Here is a 19,751-nt window from a genome sequence, read left to right as displayed (position 1 = left end):
AACAACTGAGGCTGGCCATATTTATGATGCTTCCCTTTGATAACCCCCCCTACAATTTTATAAATATATATATATATATTCATTTATCATAAGCACAGCGAATAATGTTTTGGGCTCTTTACTGTAGAAGGCATGTCAATATGAATGTAATGTCATGCTGCTAGTATTTCTGCTGAGGCCCTGAAGCTAATGACATACTGTAGTTTAAATATATCTTCTCTGCCTTGACAGTATTGTCTCTGCATCAAAATGGTGGGATATATGTTTTTGTTTTTAGTCCGCAGTCAGCTATAGAGCTCAGATCTTTTTGAGAGAAATCAATAGCACCAAGATGGTTCACATCTCTCATAGCGTACACTGTGCTTAGCCGAGGAGTGTTAGAAACGCTTAAATCTGTAAATACAAGCTAAAGTGTGTGTGTGTGTGTGTGTGTGTGTGTGTGTGTGTGTGTGTGTGTGTGTGTGTGTGTGTGTGTGTGTGTGTGTGTGTGTGTGTGTGTGTGTGTGTGTGTGTGTGTGTGTGTGTGTGTGTGTAATCATCCCAAAGCATAGTCCAATCTTATATGGTAGGGATAAGCTACTAAACGCAGGTGGTCGGTGGCACCTTAATTGGGGAGGACGGACTCATAGTAATGGCCTGAACAGAAACATCAAAAAACACCTGGTTTCCACGTGGTTGACCCCATTCCATTTACTCCATTCCAGACATTATGAGTCGCCCTCACCTGGTTTCCACGTGTTTGACCCCATTCCATTTACTCCATTCCAGACATTATGAGCCGCCCTCACCTGGTTTCCATGTGTTTGACCCCATTCCATTTACTTCATTCCAGACATTATGAGTCGCCCTCACCTGGTTTCCACGTGTTTGAGCCCATTCCATTTAATCCATTCCAGACATTATGAGTCGCCCTCACCTGGTTTCCATGTGTTTGACCCCATTCCATTTACTCCATTCCAGACATTATGAGCCGCCCTCACCTGGTTTCCATGTGTTTGACCCCATTCCATTTACTCCATTCCAGACATTATGAGTCGCCCTCACCTGGTTTCCATGTGTTTGACCCCATTCCATTTACTCCATTCCAGACATTATGAGCCGCCCTCACCTGGTTTCCAGGTGTTTGACCCCATTCCATTTACTCCATTCCAGACATTATGAGTCGCCCTCACCTGGTTTCCACGTGTTTGACCCCATTCCATTTACTCCATTCCAGACATTATGAGTCGCCCTCACCTGGTTTCCACGTGTTTGACCCCATTCCATTTACTCCATTCCAGACATTATGAGTCGCCCTCACCTGGTTTCCATGTGGTTGACCCCATTCCATTTACTCCATTCCAGACATTATGAGCCGCCCTCACCTGGTTTCCACGTGTTTGACCCCATTCCATTTACTCCATTCCAGACATTATGAGTCGCCCTCACCTGGTTTCCACGTGTTTGAGTCCATTCCATTTACTCCATTCCAGACATTATGAGCCGTCCTCACCTGGTTTCCACGTGTTTGACCCCATTCCATTTACTCCATTCCAGACATTATGAGTCGCCCTCACCTGGTTTCCATGTGGTTGACCCCATTCCATTTACTCCATTCCAGACATTATGAGCCGTCCTCACCTGGTTTCCACGTGTTTGACCCCATTCCATTTACTCCATTCCAGACATTATGAGTCGCCCTCACCTGGTTTCCACGTGTTTGAGTCCATTCCATTTACTCCATTCCAGACATTATGAGCCGCCCTCACCTGGTTTCCATGTGGTTGACCCCATTCCATTTACTCCATTCCAGACATTATGAGTCGCCCTCACCTGGTTTCCACGTGGTTGACCCCATTCCATTTACTCCATTCCAGACATTATGAGTCGCCCTCACCTGGTTTCCACGTGGTTGACCCCATTCCATTTACTCCATTCCAGACATTATGAGCCGCCCTCACCTGGTTTCCATGTGGTTGACCCCATTCCATTTACTCCATTCCAGACATTATGAGTCGCCCTCACCTGGTTTCCACGTGGTTGACCCCATTCCATTTACTCCATTCCAGACATTATGAGTCGCCCTCACCTGGTTTCCACGTGGTTGACCCCATTCCATTTACTCCATTCCAGACATTATGAGTCGCCCTCACCTGGTTTCCATGTGGTTGACCCCATTCCATTTACTCCATTCCAGACATTATGAGCCGCCCTCCCCTCTGCAATCTCCTGTGGTACTAAACTAACGCTTTAGTGGAGGGATGGCTGGATGGGAGGAAGAGAGAGTGGGATGGCTGAGGGGAGAGAGGGAGGAATGGATGGATGGATGAGAGGGGTGGCTGGAAGGAGAGTGGGATGGCTGATGAGAGGGAGGGAGGAATGGATGGATGGATGAGAGGGGTGGCTCTAAGGAGAGTGGGATGGCTGAGGGGAGGGAGGAATGGATGGATGGGCTGGAAGGAGAGTGGGATGGCTGAGGGGAGGGAGGAATGGATGGATGAGAGGGGTGGCTGGAAGGAGAGTGGGATGGCTGAGGGGAGGGAGGAATGGATGGATGGATGAGAGGGGTGGCTGGAAGGAGAGTGGGATGGCTGAGGGGAGGGAGGAATGGATGGATGAGAGGGGTGGGCTGGAAGGAGAGTGGGATGGATGAGAGGGGTGGCTGGAAGGAGAGTGGGATGGCTGATGAGAGGGAGGAATGGATGGATGGATGAGAGGGGTGGCTGGAAGGAGAGTGGGATGGCTGAGGGGAGGGAGGAATAACATCTCCTGTTTTTATTTTGCACTAGACAAGCAGATATCCACAATGTGCTCTTTAAAATCTGTATTGGACAGTTGACCTCTCCAGGGTCATGTTCATTAGGCAACAAACGGAAGAAAACTGACAATCAGGGAAGGACTACTTGGGATCTGGTCCAATAACAAACATTCATAAAAACAAACAAATTTAAAGCATTTTACATTGAGTTCCCTAATGAACACGACCCAGGAAAGTTCAGAGAGTAGGTCCTGAGGTTCTGGATGGGTGGGTCTGAACTCTTGTCATTATTAATGGGAAAAATCTAAATTGAAAATGTTTGTCCAGGACTAGGCTTATTGGAAACCAGCCGTAGGTCTGTGTGTGGGCAGCTCCTTGTATTGCTCCTGCGCTGTTGTCTCTATCATATAAGCTGCTCAGTGGCATTAAAATGTCAGGTTTCTCGTATGTCATTTGTATAAGAATTATCCCCAGGTGCCATTGCTAACACCGAGTGAGAGTCGGCTAGAGAGAAGTTTAGAAGTTATTGATTTTATGAATGTTCATTAGTGTTAGAAACTTTTACATTTTTTAAAATTTCATGTTAGTTTACATTTCACTGTTTTGTTATGTATCATGTAATGTATGGAAAAAATAAACATTTGTGAAATGCTGCTTTAGTAGGACTTAGTCTGATTGCTTGTAGCCTATATGATAATGAAATTATACAATTGCACCATCTAGTGTATACTATAGAAATAACCTCCCAATTCTGGAGGTACTTATATGTGCTTGAATCTGAATATTCAAGCACATATTGATGATAGATGGCAGCTGACTGGCCCAATATAAGAAACAATGTCAACAAGGTTTTGTTTGCAGACTTTATTGTCCATTAATTTGGGTAAAACAATAAAAAAAAAAACTATTGTGATGGCACTAAAATGTGCTTTCAAATGCATCACAAAACAGATGAATTCAGAATACTTTTTGCATTCGTGTGCAGGCAGTTTTCGGGTTCTGTTTTCAGACGTTACAGTCACGTTGTCATAATGGCAGTAAGAATGTACATATTTACCCCATTAATTAAAAAACGATATCTTCACATCCAATATATTTCAACATGTTTTAAAAACACATCAAGACTCCAAACAAAGTTTAAAAAAAACTTTAAAAAAACCTAACATTTTAGAATCATCCATCTGCAATAAACACCGATCCAAAACATTTTTTTTTTTTTTACAGCTAAATCAGAGCTCAAATACAAATGCAGTTTATTTTTTTACAGTTTAAAGAGACTATAATCAATTGTTAAATCTAATCAAAGTAATAATTTTGCACAAATATACCATCTAGACCTGTGAATACAGGAGAATAGTTGTAGATGAGAGCCCTCTCCTCCTCACTGGTTGAAGAGAACACGTGATGATTCTTCATGGCTGTGAATAGGAGGATGAGTAGGACAACAAGAGATTAGACAACTGTGTTTAAACACTAACATACTCCCACATCTACAGGCCTACTACACTGAATAAAAATGCAACAATTACTGAGTTACAGTTCATATAAAAGGAAATCAGTCAATTGAAATACATGAATTGGGCCCTAATCTATGGATTTCACATGACTGGGAATACAGATATGAATCTGTTGGATCACAGATAGTGTGCCTATTAAAAAAAAAAAAACAGTTAGGGGTGTGGATCAGAAAACCAGTCAGTATCTGCTGTGGATCAGAAAACCAGTCAGTATCTGCTGTGGATCAGAAAACCAGTCAGTATCTGGTGTGGATCAGAAAACCAGTCAGTATCTGCTGTGGATCAGAAAACCAGTCAGTATCTGCTGTGGATCAGAAAACCAGTCAGTATCTGCTGTGGATCAGAAAACCAGTCAGTATCTGCTGTGGATCAGAAAACCAGTCAGTATCTGCTGTGGATCAGAAAACCAGTCAGTATCTGCTGTGGATCAGAAAACCAGTCAGTATCTGCTGTGGATCAGAAAACCAGTCAGTATCTGCTGTGGATCAGAAAACCAGTCAGTATCTGGTGTGGATCAGAAAACCAGTCAGTATCTGGTGTGGATCAGAAAACCAGTCAGTATCTGGTGTGGATCAGAAAACCAGTCAGTATCTGGTGTGGATCAGAAAACCAGTCAGTATCTGCTGTGGATCAGAAAACCAGTCAGTATCTGCTGTGGATCAGAAAACCAGTCAGTATCTGCTGTGGATCAGAAAACCAGTCAGTATCTGCTGTGGATCAGAAAACCAGTCAGTATCTGCTGTGGATCAGAAAACCAGTCAGTATCTGCTGTGGATCAGAAAACCAGTCAGTATCTGCTGTGGATCAGAAAACCAGTCAGTATCTGCTGTGGATCAGAAAACCAGTCAGTATCTGCTGTGGATCAGAAAACCAGTCAGTATCTGCTGTGGATCAGAAAACCAGTCAGTATCTGCTGTGGATCAGAAAACCAGTCAGTATCTGCTGTGGATCAGAAAACCAGTCAGTATCTGCTGTGGATCAGAAAACCAGTCAGTATCTGCTGTGGATCAGAAAACCAGTCAGTATCTGCTGTGGATCAGAAAACCAGTCAGTATCTGCTGTGGATCAGAAAACCAGTCAGTATCTGCTGTGGATCAGAAAACCAGTCAGTATCTGCTGTGGATCAGAAAACCAGTCAGTATCTGCTGTGGATCAGAAAACCAGTCAGTATCTGCTGTGGATCAGAAAACCAGTCAGTATCTGGTGTGACCACCATTTGCCTCATGCAGTGCGACATCTCCTTCGCATAGATTTGATCAGGCTGTTGATTGTGGCCTGTAGAATGTTGTCCCACTCCTCTTCAATGGCCGTGCAAAGTTGCTTTATATTGGCGGGAACTGGAATACACTGTCGTATACGTTGATCCAGAGCATCCCAAACATGCTCAACGGGTGACGTGTCTGGTGAGTATGCAGGCCATTGAAGAACTGGGACATTTTCAGCTTCCAGGAATTGCGTCCAGATCCTTGTGACATGGGGCTGTGTATTATCATGCTGAAACATGAGGTGATGGCGGTGGATGAATGGCACGACAACGGGCCTCGGGATCTCGTCACCGTATCTCCGTGCATTCAAATTGCCATCGATAAAATACAAAATTGTGTCCGTTGTCCGTAGCTTATGCCTGCCCGCCCACACCATAACCCCACCGCCAACATGGGGCAGGCACTCTGTTCACAACGTTGACATCAGCAAACCGCTCGCCCACAAACACCATACAAACCGTCTGCCCGGTACAGTTGGAACTGATTTAGCCATGACGAGCACACTTCTCCAGCGTGCCAGCGGCCATTGAAGGTGAGCATTTGCCCACTGAAGTTTGTGATGACGCCGAACTGCAGTCAGATCAAGACCCTGGTGAGGATGATTAGACACACAGATGAGCTTTCCTGAGGTGGCGTCAGACAGTTTGTGCAGAAATGATTTGGTTGTGCAAATACCAGATGTGGAGGTCCTGGGCTGGCATGGTTACATGTGGTCTGCGGTTGTGAGGCCGGTTGGACATGCTGCCAAATTCTCTAAAATGATGTTGGAGGTGGCTTATGGTAGAAAAATACAAAATGTCTCTGGCAACAGCTCTGGTGGATATTCCCACAGTCATCATGCCAAATTGCCACGCTCCATCAAGACTTGAGACATCTCTGGCATTGTATTGTGTGACAAAACTGCACATTTTAGAGTGGCCTTTTGTCCCCAGCACAAGGTGCACCTGTGTAATGATCATGCTGTTTAATTACGCCACACCTGTCAAGTGGATGGATTATCTTAGTAAAAGAAGAAATGCTCATTAACAGGGATGTAAACAAGTGTGTACAACATATGAGAGAAAAAAAGCTTCTTGCGTGTGTAGAACATTTCTGGCATCTATATAATAAAAATAAAATGAAACATGGGACCAATACTTAAGTTAATATTTGTTTTCAGTGTCTGTGTAACCAACCATACTGTTGCATTACAATAATACGGAGTTGGCTCAACTCAAACCAGACCAGGCTCGTGTCATATACACATGTGTACAGTGCATCCGGAAAGTATTCAGACTCCTTCACTTTTTCCACGTTTTCTTACTTTCAGCCTTATTCTAAAATTAGATTTAAATTTAAATAAATAAAAAAATCCCCCCCTCAATCTACGTACAATACCCCATAATGACAAAGTGAAAACAGGTTTAGAAATGTTTGCAAATGTATAGAAAAAAAAAAATCAAAAAACAGAAATACCTTAATTTACATAAGTATTCTGATATTTTGCTATGAGACTCGAAAATGAGCTCAGGTGCATCCTGTTTCCATTGATCATCCTTGATGTTTATACAACTTCATTGGAGTCCACCTGTGGTAAATTAAATTGGACATGATTTGGAAAGGCACACACACACCTGTCTATATAAATGTCCCACAGTTGACAGTTCATGTCAGAGTAAAAACCAAGCCATGAGGTCGAAGGAATTGTCCGTAGAGCTCCGAGACAGGATTGTGTCGAGGCACAGACCTGGGGAAGGGTACCAAAACATTTCTGCAGCATAGAAGGTCCCAAAGAACTCAGTGACCTCCATCATTCTTAAATGGAAGAAGTTTGGAATCACCAAGACTCTTCCTAGTGCTGGCTGCCCGGTCAAACTGAGCAATGGGGGGAGAAGGGCCTTGGTCAGGGAGGTGACCAAGAACCCGATGGTCACAGACTGAGCTCCAGAGCTCCTCTGTGGAGATGGGAGAACCTTCCAGAAGGACAACCATCTCTGCAGCACTCCACCAATCAGGCCATTATGGTAGAGTGGCCAGACGGAAGCCACTCTCCTCAGTAAAAGGCACATGACAGCCTGCTTGGATTTTGCGAAAAGGAGCCTAAAGGACTCTCAGACCATAAGAAACAAGATTCTCTGGTCTGATGAAACCAAGATTGAACTCTTTGGCCTGAATACCAAGTGTCACATCTGGGGGAAACATGGCACATTCCCTACGGTGAAGCATGGTGGTGGCATCATCATGTTGTGGGGATGTTTTTCAGCAGCAGGGACTGGGAGACGGGAAAGATGAACTGAGATAAGTACAGAGGGATCCTTGAGGAAAACCTGTTCCAGACCGCTCAGGACTGGGGTGAAGTTTCACCTTCGAACAGGACAACACAGCCAAGACAACGTAGGAGTCTCTGAATGTACTTGAGTGGCCCAGCCAGAGCCCGGACTTGAACATCTCTGGAGAGACCTGAAAATAGCAGAGCTTGAGAGGATCTGCAGAGAAGGCAGAAACTCCAAATACAGGTGTGCCAAGCTTGTAGCGTCATACCCAAGAAGACTTGAGGCTGTAATCGCTGCAAAAGGTGCTTCAAATCAAATTGTATTTGTCACATACACATGGTTAGCAGATGTTAATGCGAGTGTAGCGATATGCTTGTGCTTCTAGTTCCGACAATGCAGTAATAACCAACGAGTAATCTAACCTAACAATTTCATAACTACTACCTTATACACACACACAAGTGTAAAGGGATAAAGAACATGTACATAAAGATATGAATGAGTGATGGTACAGAATGGCATAGGCAAGATGAAGTAGATGATAAGAGTACAGTATATACATATGAGATGAGTAATGTAGGGTCTGTGAATGCACCAGTTTGTAAGTCGCTCTGGATAAGAGCGTCTGCTAAATGACTTAAATGTAAATGTCTGTAAACATTATATTAAGTGGCATTGTTTAAAGTGGCTAGTGATACATTTTTACATCAATCTTTCCATTATTAAAGTGGCTGGAGTTGAGTCAGTATGTTGGCAGCAGCCATTCAATGTTAGTGTTAAACATCCACCAGTCTGATGGCCTTGATAGAAGCTGTTTTTCAGTCTCTCGGTCACAGCTTTGATGCACCTGTACTGACCTCAACTTCTGGATGATAGCGGGGTGAACAGGCAGTGACTCGGGTGGTTGTTGTCCTTGATGATCTTAATGGCCTTCCTGTAACATCGGGTGGTGTAGGTGTCCTGGAGGGCAGGTAGTTTGCCCCCAGTGATGCGTTGTGCAGACCTCACTACCCTCTGGAGAGCCTTACGGTTGAGGGCGGTTTCCTGAAGTCCACGATCATCTCTGTTTTGTTGACGTTGAGTGGGAGGTTATTTTCCTGACACCACACTCCGAGGGCCCTCACCTCCTCCCTCTAGCAGTCTCTTCGTTGTTGGTAACCAAGCCTACCACTGTAGTGTCATCTGCAAACTTGATGATCGAGTTGGAGGCTTACATGGCCACGCAGTCGTGGGTGAACAGGGAGTACAGGAGAGGGCTCAGAATGCACCCTTGAGGGGCTCCAGTGTTGAGGATCAGCGGGGTGGAGATGTTACCTACCCTCACCACCTGGGGTCGGTCCATCAGGAAGTCCAGTACTCAATTCGAGACCCAGGGCAGCTTGATGATGAGTTTGAGGGTACTATGCTGTTAAATGCTGAGCTGTAGTCGATGAACAGAGATTCCTCTTGTCCAGATGGGGGTCTCGAGCTGTGGATGATTGGTGTGGGTCTAGGGTGTTTGGAGGGTACTATGCTGCACTTCATGATGACTGAAGTGAGTGATGGGCGATAGTCGTTTAGCTCAGTTTTAGCTTTCTTGGGAACAGGAAAGATGGTGGCCCTCTTGAAGCATGTGGGAAGAGCAGACAGGATTGAGTCCATAAAACAAAATGGGCACATGCTCTGAGGACGTGGTCAGCCTAGGGTGAACACGTTTAAATGTTTTACTCACATCGGCTGCAGTGAAGGAGAGTCCACAGGTTTTGGTAGCAGTTCAGTGGTAATAAGTCTGTCAAGCAAGACATCCACGGGGCTGGTTTTGTAATCCCTGTAGAGCCCTGGTGTGTCTGAGCCATTGAATTGTGACTCTACTTTGTCTCTATATATGCTTGTTTGATTGCCTTGGGAGGGAATTGGTTTATTTGGTCAGTCTTGGTTTTTTCAGATTAGCCTTGTTAAAATCACCCCAGCTACATTGAATGCAGCCTCACCGAATCATTCGTCAAATGAACATATCCCAGTCCACGGACCGAAGCAATCTTGAAGTGTGGAATCAGATCAGTCGGACCAGTGTTGAGCATAAAGCTTCCGGTTTTAGTCTCGGTCTATAAAATACAAAATGGATGGTCATTCAGGGCCATTGAGTTAGAATGATCCAGGGTTTTGCCAGCCCTTTGGATATGCTGATAGAATTTATGGAGTCTTGTTTTCAGATTAGCCTTGTTAAAATGATTGAATATAGTTTCCATTTTACATAAAATTTACATAAAATACAATTCGTTCAGGGCCATTGATGTGTCTGCTTTGGGGGGGGGGAATATATGCGGCTGTGATTATAATCGAAGAGAATTCTCTTGGTAGATAATGCGGTCGACATTTGATTGGGAGGAATTCACACCACGTCTCCTTAATCATAAGGCATACTATTCTTACCAGAAAGATGCCCGTTTCTGTCGGCGCGATGCGTGAAGAAACCAGCTGGCTGTACCGACTCCGATAAGAGTCCCTCGAGTGAGCCATGTTTCCGTGAAGCAAAGAACGTTAGTCTCTTATGTCTCTCTGAAATGCTACCCTTTCCTTGGATTTCATCAACCTTACAGACTGGACATTGGTGAGTAGTATGCTAGGGAGAGGTGTGTGATGTGCCCGTCTCCGGAGCCTGACCAGAAGACCGCTTCGTCTGCCCCTTTTACAGTGACGATGTTTTGGCTCTCTGGCTAGGATCAGATCCATTGTCCTGGGTGGTGGTCCAAACAGAGGATCCTCTTCGGGAAAGTCGTATTCCTGGACATAATGATGGTGAGTTGATGTTGCTCCTCTATCCAGTAGCTCCTTCCGACTGAATGTAATGAAACCTAAGATTACTTGGGGATGCAATGTAAGAAATAACACGTAATTAAAAAAAAAAAAATACTGCACAGTTTCCTAGGAACGCGAAGCGGCCATCTCTGTCGGCACCGGAAGTCTACAGCACGTACAGCTTCAACAAAGTACTGAGTAAAGGGTCTGAATACTTACTTAAATGTGGTATCCGTTTAAAAAATATATATATATATATACACATTTGCTAAAATGTCTAAAAAAACATTTTGTCATTTTGGGGTATTGTGAGTAGATTGAGGGAAAAAAACATTACATTAATTTATCAAATAAGGCTAACATAACAAAACGCGGGAAAAGGGCTATGAATACACTGAGAAAGCACTGGATAATGAAAGGCTAGTGTAATGTAGGGTTAACAAATCATGGTGTTTATCTGACACAATGCATGACTGTAGGATGACCTGTCATCTACAGGTTAATGGTCCAATAACTGTACAGTCCCTCCCCAGGCCAGCGTCCTACAGTCCCTCCCCAGGCCAGCGTCCTACAGTCCCTCCCCAGGCCAGCGTCCTACAGTCCCTCCCCAGGCCAGCAGTCCCTCCCCAGGCCAGCGTCCTACAGTCCCTCCCCAGGCCAGCAGTCCCTCCCCAGGCCAGCGTCCTACAGTCCCCAGTCCCTCCCCAGGCCAGCGTCCTACAGTCCCTCCCCCTCCCCAGTCCCTCCCCAGGCCAGCGTCCTACAGTCCCTCCCCAGGCCAGCGTCCTACAGTCCCTCCCCAGGCCAGCGTCCTACAGTCCCTCCCCAGGCCAGTCCTACAGTCCCTCCCCAGGCCAGTCCCTCCCCAGGCCAGCGTCCTACAGTCCCTCCCCAGGCCAGCGTCCTACAGTCCCTCCCCAGGCCAGCGTCCTACAGTCCCTCCCCAGGCCAGCGTCCTACAGTCCCTCCCCAGGCCAGCGTCCTACAGTCCCTCCCCAGGCCAGCGTCCTACAGTCCCTCCCCAGGCCAGGCCAGCGTCCTACAGTCCCTCCCCAGGCCAGCGTCCTACAGTCCCTCCCCAGGCCAGCGTCCTACAGTCCCTCCCCAGGCCAGCGTCCTACAGTCCCTCCCCAGGCCAGCGTCCTACAGTCCCTCCCCAGGCCAGCGTCCTACAGTCCCTCCCCAGGCCAGCGTCCTACAGTCCCTCCCCAGGCCAGCGTCCTACAGTCCCTCCCCAGGCCAGCGTCCTACAGTCCCTCCCCAGGCCAGCGTCCTACAGTCCCTCCCCAGGCCAGCGTCCTACAGTCCCTCCCCAGGCCAGCGTCCTACAGTCCCTCCCCAGGCCAGCGTCCTACAGTCCCTCCCCAGGCCAGCGTCATTCTTAACTGATTTGCCTGCTTAAAGAAAAGTGGACTAAAATAACTCACCCTCTGAGACAAAGAAGTGTGCTGTGTAGAAGGATGCTCTGACAGAGGCAGCAGAGTGGACCATGCCTGGTTTATCTACCCACTCAAAGGGACTCTTCTCAGGGTGCCACTGGACAGCATAGAACGGATAGTGGTATGCTGGAACAGGAAAACAGACAGAACATGTATACTAGAACAACTCGTCTCCTGGTACAGTGTGGGCCATTAGACAGCAGAAAACAGACCACTCTAGTATCCTGGTACAGTGTGGGCCATTAGACAGCAGAAAACAGACCACTCTAGTATCCTGGTACAGTGTGGGCCATTAGACAGCAGAAAACAGACCACTAGTCTCCAGGTACAGTGTGGGCCATTAGACAGCAGAAAACAGACCACTCTAGTCTCCTGGTACAGTGTGGGCCATTAGACAGCAGAAAACAGACCACTCTAGTCTCCTGGTACAGTGTGGGCCATTAGACAGCAGAAAACAGACCACTAGTATCCTGGTACAGTGTGGGCCATTAGACAGCAGAAAACAGACCACTCTAGTCTCCTGGTACAGTGTGGGCCATTAGACAGCAGAAAACAGACCACTCTAGTCTCCTGGTACAGTGTGGGCCATTAGACAGCAGAAAACAGACCACTAGTATCCTGGTACAGTGTGGGCCATTAGACAGCAGAAAACAGACCACTAGTCTCCAGGTACAGTGTGGGCCATTAGACAGCAGAAAACAGACCACTAGTATCCTGGTACAGTGTGGGCCATTAGACAGCAGAAAACAGACCACTCTAGTCTCCTGGTACAGTGTGGGCCATTAGACAGCAGAAAACAGACCACTCTAGTCTCCTGGTACAGTGTGGGCCATTAGACAGCAGAAAACAGACCACTAGTATCCTGGTACAGTGTGGGCCATTAGACAGCAGAAAACAGACCACTAGTCTCCAGGTACAGTGTGGGCCATTAGACAGCAGAAAACAGACCACTAGTATCCTGGTACAGTGTGGGCCATTAGACAGCAGAAAACAGACCACTCTAGTCTCCTGGTACAGTGTGGGCCATTAGACAGCAGAAAACAGACCACTAGTCTCCAGGTACAGTGTGGGCCATTAGACAGCAGAAAACAGACCACTAGTCTCCTGGTACAGTGTGGGCCATTAGACAGCAGAAAACAGACCACTCTAGTCTCCTGGTACAGTGTGGGCCAGTAGACAGCAGGAAACAGACCACTCTAGTATCCTGGTACAGTGTGGGCCAGTAGACAGCAGAAAACAGACCACTAGTCTCCTGGTACAGTGTGGGCCATTAGACAGCAGAAAACAGACCACTCTAGTCTCCAGGTACAGTGTGGGCCATTAGACAGCAGAAAACAGACCACTAGTCTCCAGGTACAGTGTGGGCCATTAGACAGCAGAAAACAGACCACTAGTCTCCAGGTACAGTGTGGGCCATTAGACAGCAGAAAACAGACCACTAGTCTCCAGGTACAGTGTGGGCCATTAGACAGCAGAAAACAGACCACTAGTCTCCAGGTACAGTGTGGGCCATTAGACAGCAGAAAACAGACCACTAGTCTCCTGGTACAGTGTGGGCCATTAGACAGCAGAAAACAGACCACTCTAGTCTCCAGGTACAGTGTGGGCCATTAGACAGCAGAAAACAGACCACTAGTCTCCAGGTACAGTGTGGGCCATTAGACAGCAGAAAACAGACCACTCTAGTCTCCAGGTACAGTGTGGGCCATTAGACAGCAGAAAACAGACCACTAGTCTCCAGGTACAGTGTGGGCCATTAGACAGCAGAAAACAGACCACTAGTCTCCAGGTACAGTGTGGGCCATTAGACAGCAGAAAACAGACCACTAGTCTCCAGGTACAGTGTGGGCCAGTAGACAGCAGAAAACAGACCACTAGTCTCCTGGTACAGTGTGGGCCAGTAGACAGCAGAAAACAGACCACTCTAGTCTCCAGGTACAGTGTGGGCCATTAGACAGCAGAAAACAGACCACTATAGTCTCCAGGTACAGTGTGGGCCAATAGACAGCAGAAAACAGACCACTATAGTCTCCAGGTACAGTGTGGGCCATTAGACAGCAGAAAACAGACCACTAGTCTCCTGGTACAGTGTGGGCCATTAGACAGCAGAAAACAGACCACTCTAGTCTCCAGGTACAGTGTGGGCCATTAGACAGCAGAAAACAGACCACTCTAGTCTCCAGGTACAGTGTGACTGATTAGCACCTGGACCTGGGGTCTTGTGGACATGACCGATTGATAAATCAACACACTGAAGTAAATGTATTTTAAAAACATCAGTTGAAAACGTGTGAATCAACATACCCTGCTTGTGAAGGATTGCACACACACACACATCTGCAGGGATCCCATGGTTACATAATGTTTACCTACAGACAACAGTCTATTCAAATACAGTAAAACATTTGTCCAAGACCAGCTTAACAGATATCAGCTGAAAAGTGATAAGTTCTACCAGTAAACGCTGACAACATTTGACTGCCAAGTTAACCTTGTGACTAAAGTCCCTCCAGCCAAGCTCAGACACCGTACAGTACCTTCCATGGTAGAAACGAACTCTCTCCTGCCGTCTGTGTTAGTGGTCAGAATCTTGTAGAAACGTTTCAGTTTGACATTCCGGCTGTAGTTCTGGTGACATGAATCATTACATTTAGTTATTTTGGAATGTTCCGGAATTTAAAAAAAAGTTACATTGTTGCTGAGAAATACATACATATTTATTTTGCTCTAGTCTAGGAAACTGACATGTCTACAAAGGAATAGGACAATATATATTCAAATCAAACTTTATTTGTCACATGCGCCGAATACAACAAGTGTAGACTTTACCTTGCAATACTTACTTACAAGCCCTTAACCAACAGTGCAGTTCAAGAAGAAGAAAATATTTACCAAGTAGACTAAAATAAAGTAATTATAAAAACACTAAGAATAACGAGGCTATATACAGGGGGCACCGGAGTCAGTGTGCAGGGGTACAGGCTAGTTGAGGTAATCTGTACATGTAGGTGGGGGCGAAGTGACTGACACACAGGCTAGTTGAGGTAATCTGTACATGTAGGTGGGGGCGAAGTGACTGACACACAGGCCAGTTGAGGTAATCTGTACATGTAGGTGGGGGCGAAGTGACTGACACAGGCTAGTTGAGGTAATCTGTACATGTAGGTGGGGGCGAAGTGACTGACAGGCCAGTTGAGGTAATCTGTACATGTAGGTGGGGAGCGAAGTGACTGACAGGCCAGTTGAGGTAATCTGTACATGTAGGTGGGGGCGAAGTGACTGACACACAGGCCAGTTGAGGTAATCTGTACATGTAGGTGGGGGCGAAGTGACTGACACACAGGCCAGTTGAGGTAATCTGTACATGTAGGTGGGGGCGAAGTGACTGACACACAGGCCAGTTGAGGTAATCTGTACATGTAGGTGGGGGCGAAGTGACTGACACACAGGCCAGTTGAGGTAATCTGTACATGTAGGTGGGGGCGAAGTGACTGACACACAGGCCAGTTGAGGTAATCTGTACATGTAGGTGGGGGCGAAGTGACTGACACACAGGCCAGTTGAGGTAATCTGTACATGTAGGTGGGGGCGAAGTGACTGACACACAGGCCAGTTGAGGTCATCTGTACATGTAGGTGGGGGCGAAGTGACTGACACACAGGCTAGTTGAGGTCATCTGTACATGTAGGTGGGGGCGAAGTGACTGACACAGGCTAGTTGAGGTAATCTGTACATGGTAACTCTGACAGACATTCAAACAAGTCTTCAGACATTCTCGGAACAGGAATGCGGTATTACACCTTCAGCTCAGTGTTTTGACAAGATGAATAATTCACATACAGAGTAATGCTTGTAGAAGAGACGAGGAAGAAAGCACTGATAAGGACACAATAGTAGGGCTCTGTAGACAGCTGCTTGTCGGTAAAACAAAAAGGGGTTCATTGGTCAACAGAAAAACGAGGATGACCAAGGCACTCTTCATGTGATACAAATGCCTTTCTTTGAATGGCATGTTCAATGTAACAAAGTCCTGCGAACTGATGAGTTATTTGGGCAGCATGGCCTTCACCCTGACGAATACCATGCTGTCCGAAACACAGCGCTCTTTAAATCCATAAATATATATATATTTTTTTACTTAAAAAAAGAGGCATTTTAATTTGATAAAATATTGTTTGTTCAAACACTATGTGGTCACTTCTGTACTCTTTCTAAGAACAAGTCTATCAGTCCTAAAAACAAGTCAGCCAGCAGTCAGACAGTAGCAGAGACATATTCCTGTGTGTTTATTGACGTGATCAGACGGTACCTGTAGCGACAGACTCCAGCTGTGGAAGTTGGAGGTGATGTTGTCCTCTGACAGAGACTGTAGTAGGCTACCGGGGAAGGTCTTGAACAGACGGCTGTTCTGTGAAGCTGTGGTAAACAAAGGTAAATCAAATATTAAAAGCTTGAATCCTTAGTTGCTACATACATTTTTGGACTTACATACATTTTTGGTAAATTAATTATATATACATCCGTTGATTCTTAAAGAATATAAAATAAAATGCCTGTCGTACCCAATCAGAACCACAAAATACACTTTTCTTCTTCTAACGTTTGTAAACAATGTGAATGTAAACAATGTATAGCCTCAACACATGATAAATCTATAATATATCATGGATGGTCAGTCCTTGCATCCATAGCTCGGTCTATGAATTTGAAAGTGGTTACATTTCTCCAGGCCCATCCTTCACCGTTTTGGCCTCTGGGGTTATTATTTCAACTGCAGATTCTAGTTTTAAAAAATGTCAAAAATGGATTGTCAAGATCAATGGTCAGTTTCTTTTGGTCCAGGGACCGTTTTTCTCCCCCGGCATTTAGTCAAGCAATGGAAAACGTAATGGTTTTCTTTCTATTTGCTGCCCAAATGAACGCAGCCCTGTACTCCTATGGAGGGGAAACCTGGTCTGTGCAGTGTACAAGGCACAATATCAATATTCATAGACAAACACAGGCCTTCACTCCTAAAGTCTGCAGTAACGTGGTGCCGTCTCTGACCTGGGGTGAATGTGAGAGGCAGGGCCACAGCCTTAGTGTCTGTTAGAGTCAGGAGGTTCTTGTTGCTGGTCAGTACGGTCATCTGCTGAAGACCTTGGCACGTACCCCAAATAGGGAAGTACTCGGACGCATCGTTGGCCTGCATGGAGAGAGGAACGACAATGACGACAAGAGGACCAAGAATCAACCGGACGTTCTGCTCAACAGGTGGAAGCAATATAGTGGACACTCCACCACTACACTGTTTATAGAAAGGTCAGGGTCAAGGGGAGTCTTAAACTGTGGGTACCAAACAGAATATTCAACATTTAAAACTTATATAGTTACTGAAAACAATTTCAAAAACAGCCATTGTCAATCAGGGATAAAAACCAAATTGGATTTTGATGGGTACGGAACTGATACATTTATTATATTATGTACCTTGATGGCCAGATCATAGAAGATCTTTGACAATCGACTGAACTGGGACGTCTCCAGATCAACATCCCCTCCTGGTAGCAGCAACCTAAAACAACCAATCAACCAATCAGAATCAAATTCAAATCATATTTGTTCATATTTTTTTACCTTTATTTAACCAGGCAAGTCAGTTAAGAACAAATTCTTATTTTCAATGATGGCCTAGGAACAGTGGGTTAACTGCCTGTTCAGGGGGCAGAACGACAGATTTGTAACTTGTCAGCTCGGGGGTTTGAACTTGCAACCTTCCGGTTACTAGTCCAACGCTCTAACCACTAGGCTACGCTGCCGCCCCAAATTGCCCAAAAGTCCCTGGCATTTTAATTATTCGAATGAACTGGGACGTCTCCAGATCAACATCCCCTCATCTCTTTACAGTAAACAATAATTTCACCCACCCGTTTATGGAGTGAAATATCTTCTCATATTCTTCATCTGTTTGGTGTATTCTTATGGGAACAACTCTGGCTCCGGCACTCTCCAGGTACTTCACATAGGAAGCAGCGATGTAGGAGGATCCCTGAGCATGAGGGTCTCCTACTATGTTCTCCTGGGCCAGGACACCTGAAATAACAATACACTTTCCATTAAAAAAACCTACAACAAGACTCATCATAATGTCTAGGTGGGTGTAGTTGTACATCAAGTTGCCTCACGCTACAGAAACAAGAGATAGACTCCTGGACAGTTCTGGCTTGGACAAGGCCCTATTCCTTTGAAAAACAACAAAAACGGCATCAAACCCTCCACTTGGTTTGCTTTAAAGCTGATAGATAGGGTTAAAGGTTACTGTGAAGACAGGTGTGGTTAATATATACAGCCATCATCATCTCACATTATTATTTTTCCCTCTCTCCCTCTCAACAACGTCTATGTGCGATTTCAGACTATTTTGCTACTTAGCCTATATACACTTGAGGCATTTCTAAATAACCTGCTTTTTAGAAGGCGAAATATTGATCAGCCGGTCTATAACTCTGCAATGGCTACACGAGAATTAACGTTGATCAGTGAAAAATATCAAATATGTTTTTATAACTTATCAAATCTATACAATCAAGATGACATTCTGAAGTGAGTTTATCTTGTTTCACTTCCTAGAAAATGGACAATTTCATGTTGGAAATTGGTTGGCTCCAATAATGGTCCCAGAACATTCTAGAATAAACACATTACCAGCAGCATATAAGGAACATTCCAGATACACTCATACATAAAGTCACCCTATAGATTGATTCGGAAGGGCTTACCGATGATGGGTCTGTAATTTAGATGGTCACTACAAACCACCAGCAGAGGCACACCGCAAAGGCAAGCGGCCAACACCGCAAGAACCGCAAACGGAGGACTCATTCCCCTCGGGTAGCTTACATAAAATAAAAATGCGAAAATTGGCAGACACTAGTTCTCCTGCTTAAATGACCAGCAGCGCGGTATGTGATGATGGTACCAGTGAGAACGAGGAGGCTGTAGTCTACTGCAGTTATGTGACGCGTAATCCCTGGACTCTACAGTGAAGCCTATCGATTCTCTCACGCGTGGCGGGGGACGCGTGAAAAAAAAGCTTATATCGGTTTCAGTCACGTGTGCAATTATGAAAACTCACCGAATGACATGTGGACATACGACATATTTCAACCAGGCTATAACGCAAAAGGCAACATTATGCTATTTCAGTGGCGTGTATTCATGGATGCCAAGGGAAGCAAGGCTTCCGCCAAAACATTGATCAAGAAAAAAACAAAACATAAAATAATTACAAGAGGATGAATGTATCACACTAGAGAAAACCCCGAACGAGCGAAACAGCGCCCCCTCTGTCTCTGTATGTGTAGCCCATCTATCTGACTGCAGTCTTGTCAAAAAGAGGATGATATTGTTGCCGCCCATAGCATTGAATGCAAGCGAAGCCACATAGCATTTAGGCCTCCCTTGATGAAAAACAAACAAACAATAACAGCCAATCAGCGTTGAAATTAACTGAGCAAGCTGAACTGTAAATGATCCTGGTCCCACCCCCTAAAAAATGCAAAGGGAAGTCAGTTTGGATTTGGCTTCAATGTAATCACATCACATGAAACCAAACGTCATTGCCAGAAGAAAATGTGAATTGTTGCATCTCGAACTTGTGGTTTTACTTAATTATCCGTCCTGGCCCATGATTATATTGGTGAATCGGATCCAACCATGAATTCATACATTGTGCCCCTGGCCTAAGAGGATGGAACATCACAATTATCACAACACATAGGTTC

At 45.4% G+C, this 19,751-nt stretch overlaps 1 protein-coding gene and 1 long non-coding RNA gene across 50 annotated transcripts; both read right to left on the bottom strand.

The window, feature by feature from the left end:
* Positions 1–170: 170 nt before the first annotated feature.
* LOC127932053 (uncharacterized) lies at positions 171–2,460 on the bottom strand. Of its 49 annotated transcripts, none has more exons than XR_008143758.1 (5): positions 2,133–2,460; positions 1,941–2,004; positions 1,173–1,876; positions 917–1,108; positions 578–724 (listed from the first exon to the last, which is right to left on the bottom strand). It is a non-coding gene; the product is annotated as an uncharacterized LOC127932053 (long non-coding RNA). The 49 variants fall into 49 exon arrangements; XR_008143756.1 differs by lacking the exon at positions 1,941–2,004 and having other exon boundaries at positions 1,173–1,684; positions 1,749–1,876; positions 2,005–2,154; XR_008143766.1 differs by lacking the exon at positions 1,941–2,004 and having other exon boundaries at positions 1,173–1,684; positions 1,749–1,940; positions 2,005–2,152.
* A 1,126-nt stretch (positions 2,461–3,586) lies between these two features.
* Positions 3,587–19,213, bottom strand: zgc:171566. The gene is made up of 8 exons (XM_052526309.1): positions 18,747–19,213; positions 17,895–18,060; positions 17,458–17,542; positions 17,035–17,173; positions 16,298–16,404; positions 14,526–14,616; positions 11,977–12,114; positions 3,587–4,155 (listed from the first exon to the last, which is right to left on the bottom strand). Exons 1-8 carry the CDS (start codon positions 18,847–18,849, stop codon positions 4,034–4,036), a joined length of 951 nt encoding a protein of 316 aa, XP_052382269.1. The 5' UTR covers positions 18,850–19,213; the 3' UTR covers positions 3,587–4,033.
* Between the last annotated feature and the right edge of the window lie 538 nt (positions 19,214–19,751).

Source organism: Oncorhynchus keta, chromosome 10, assembly GCF_023373465.1.
Source record: "Oncorhynchus keta strain PuntledgeMale-10-30-2019 chromosome 10, Oket_V2, whole genome shotgun sequence".
Classification (NCBI taxonomy): Eukaryota; Metazoa; Chordata; class Actinopteri; order Salmoniformes; family Salmonidae; genus Oncorhynchus; species Oncorhynchus keta.
Note: the sequence above shows the minus strand (reverse complement) of the source record. Positions and strands in the feature narration are given on the sequence as shown.

Bases quoted from the DNA above. Each gene is read 5' to 3' on its own strand.
- zgc:171566 (XM_052526309.1), bottom strand. From the start codon at position 18,849: ATGAGTCCTCCGTTTGCGGTTCTTGCGGTGTTGGCCGCTTGCCTTTGC. The intron at 17,174-17,457 runs GTACATAATATA...CTCTCCATGCAG, and splicing joins TCTATGATCTGGCCATCAAG to GCCAACGATGCGTCCGAGTA. The intron at 12,115-14,525 runs GTACTGTACGGT...TTCCTGTTCCAG, and splicing joins GTTCGTTTCTACCATGGAAG to CATACCACTATCCGTTCTAT.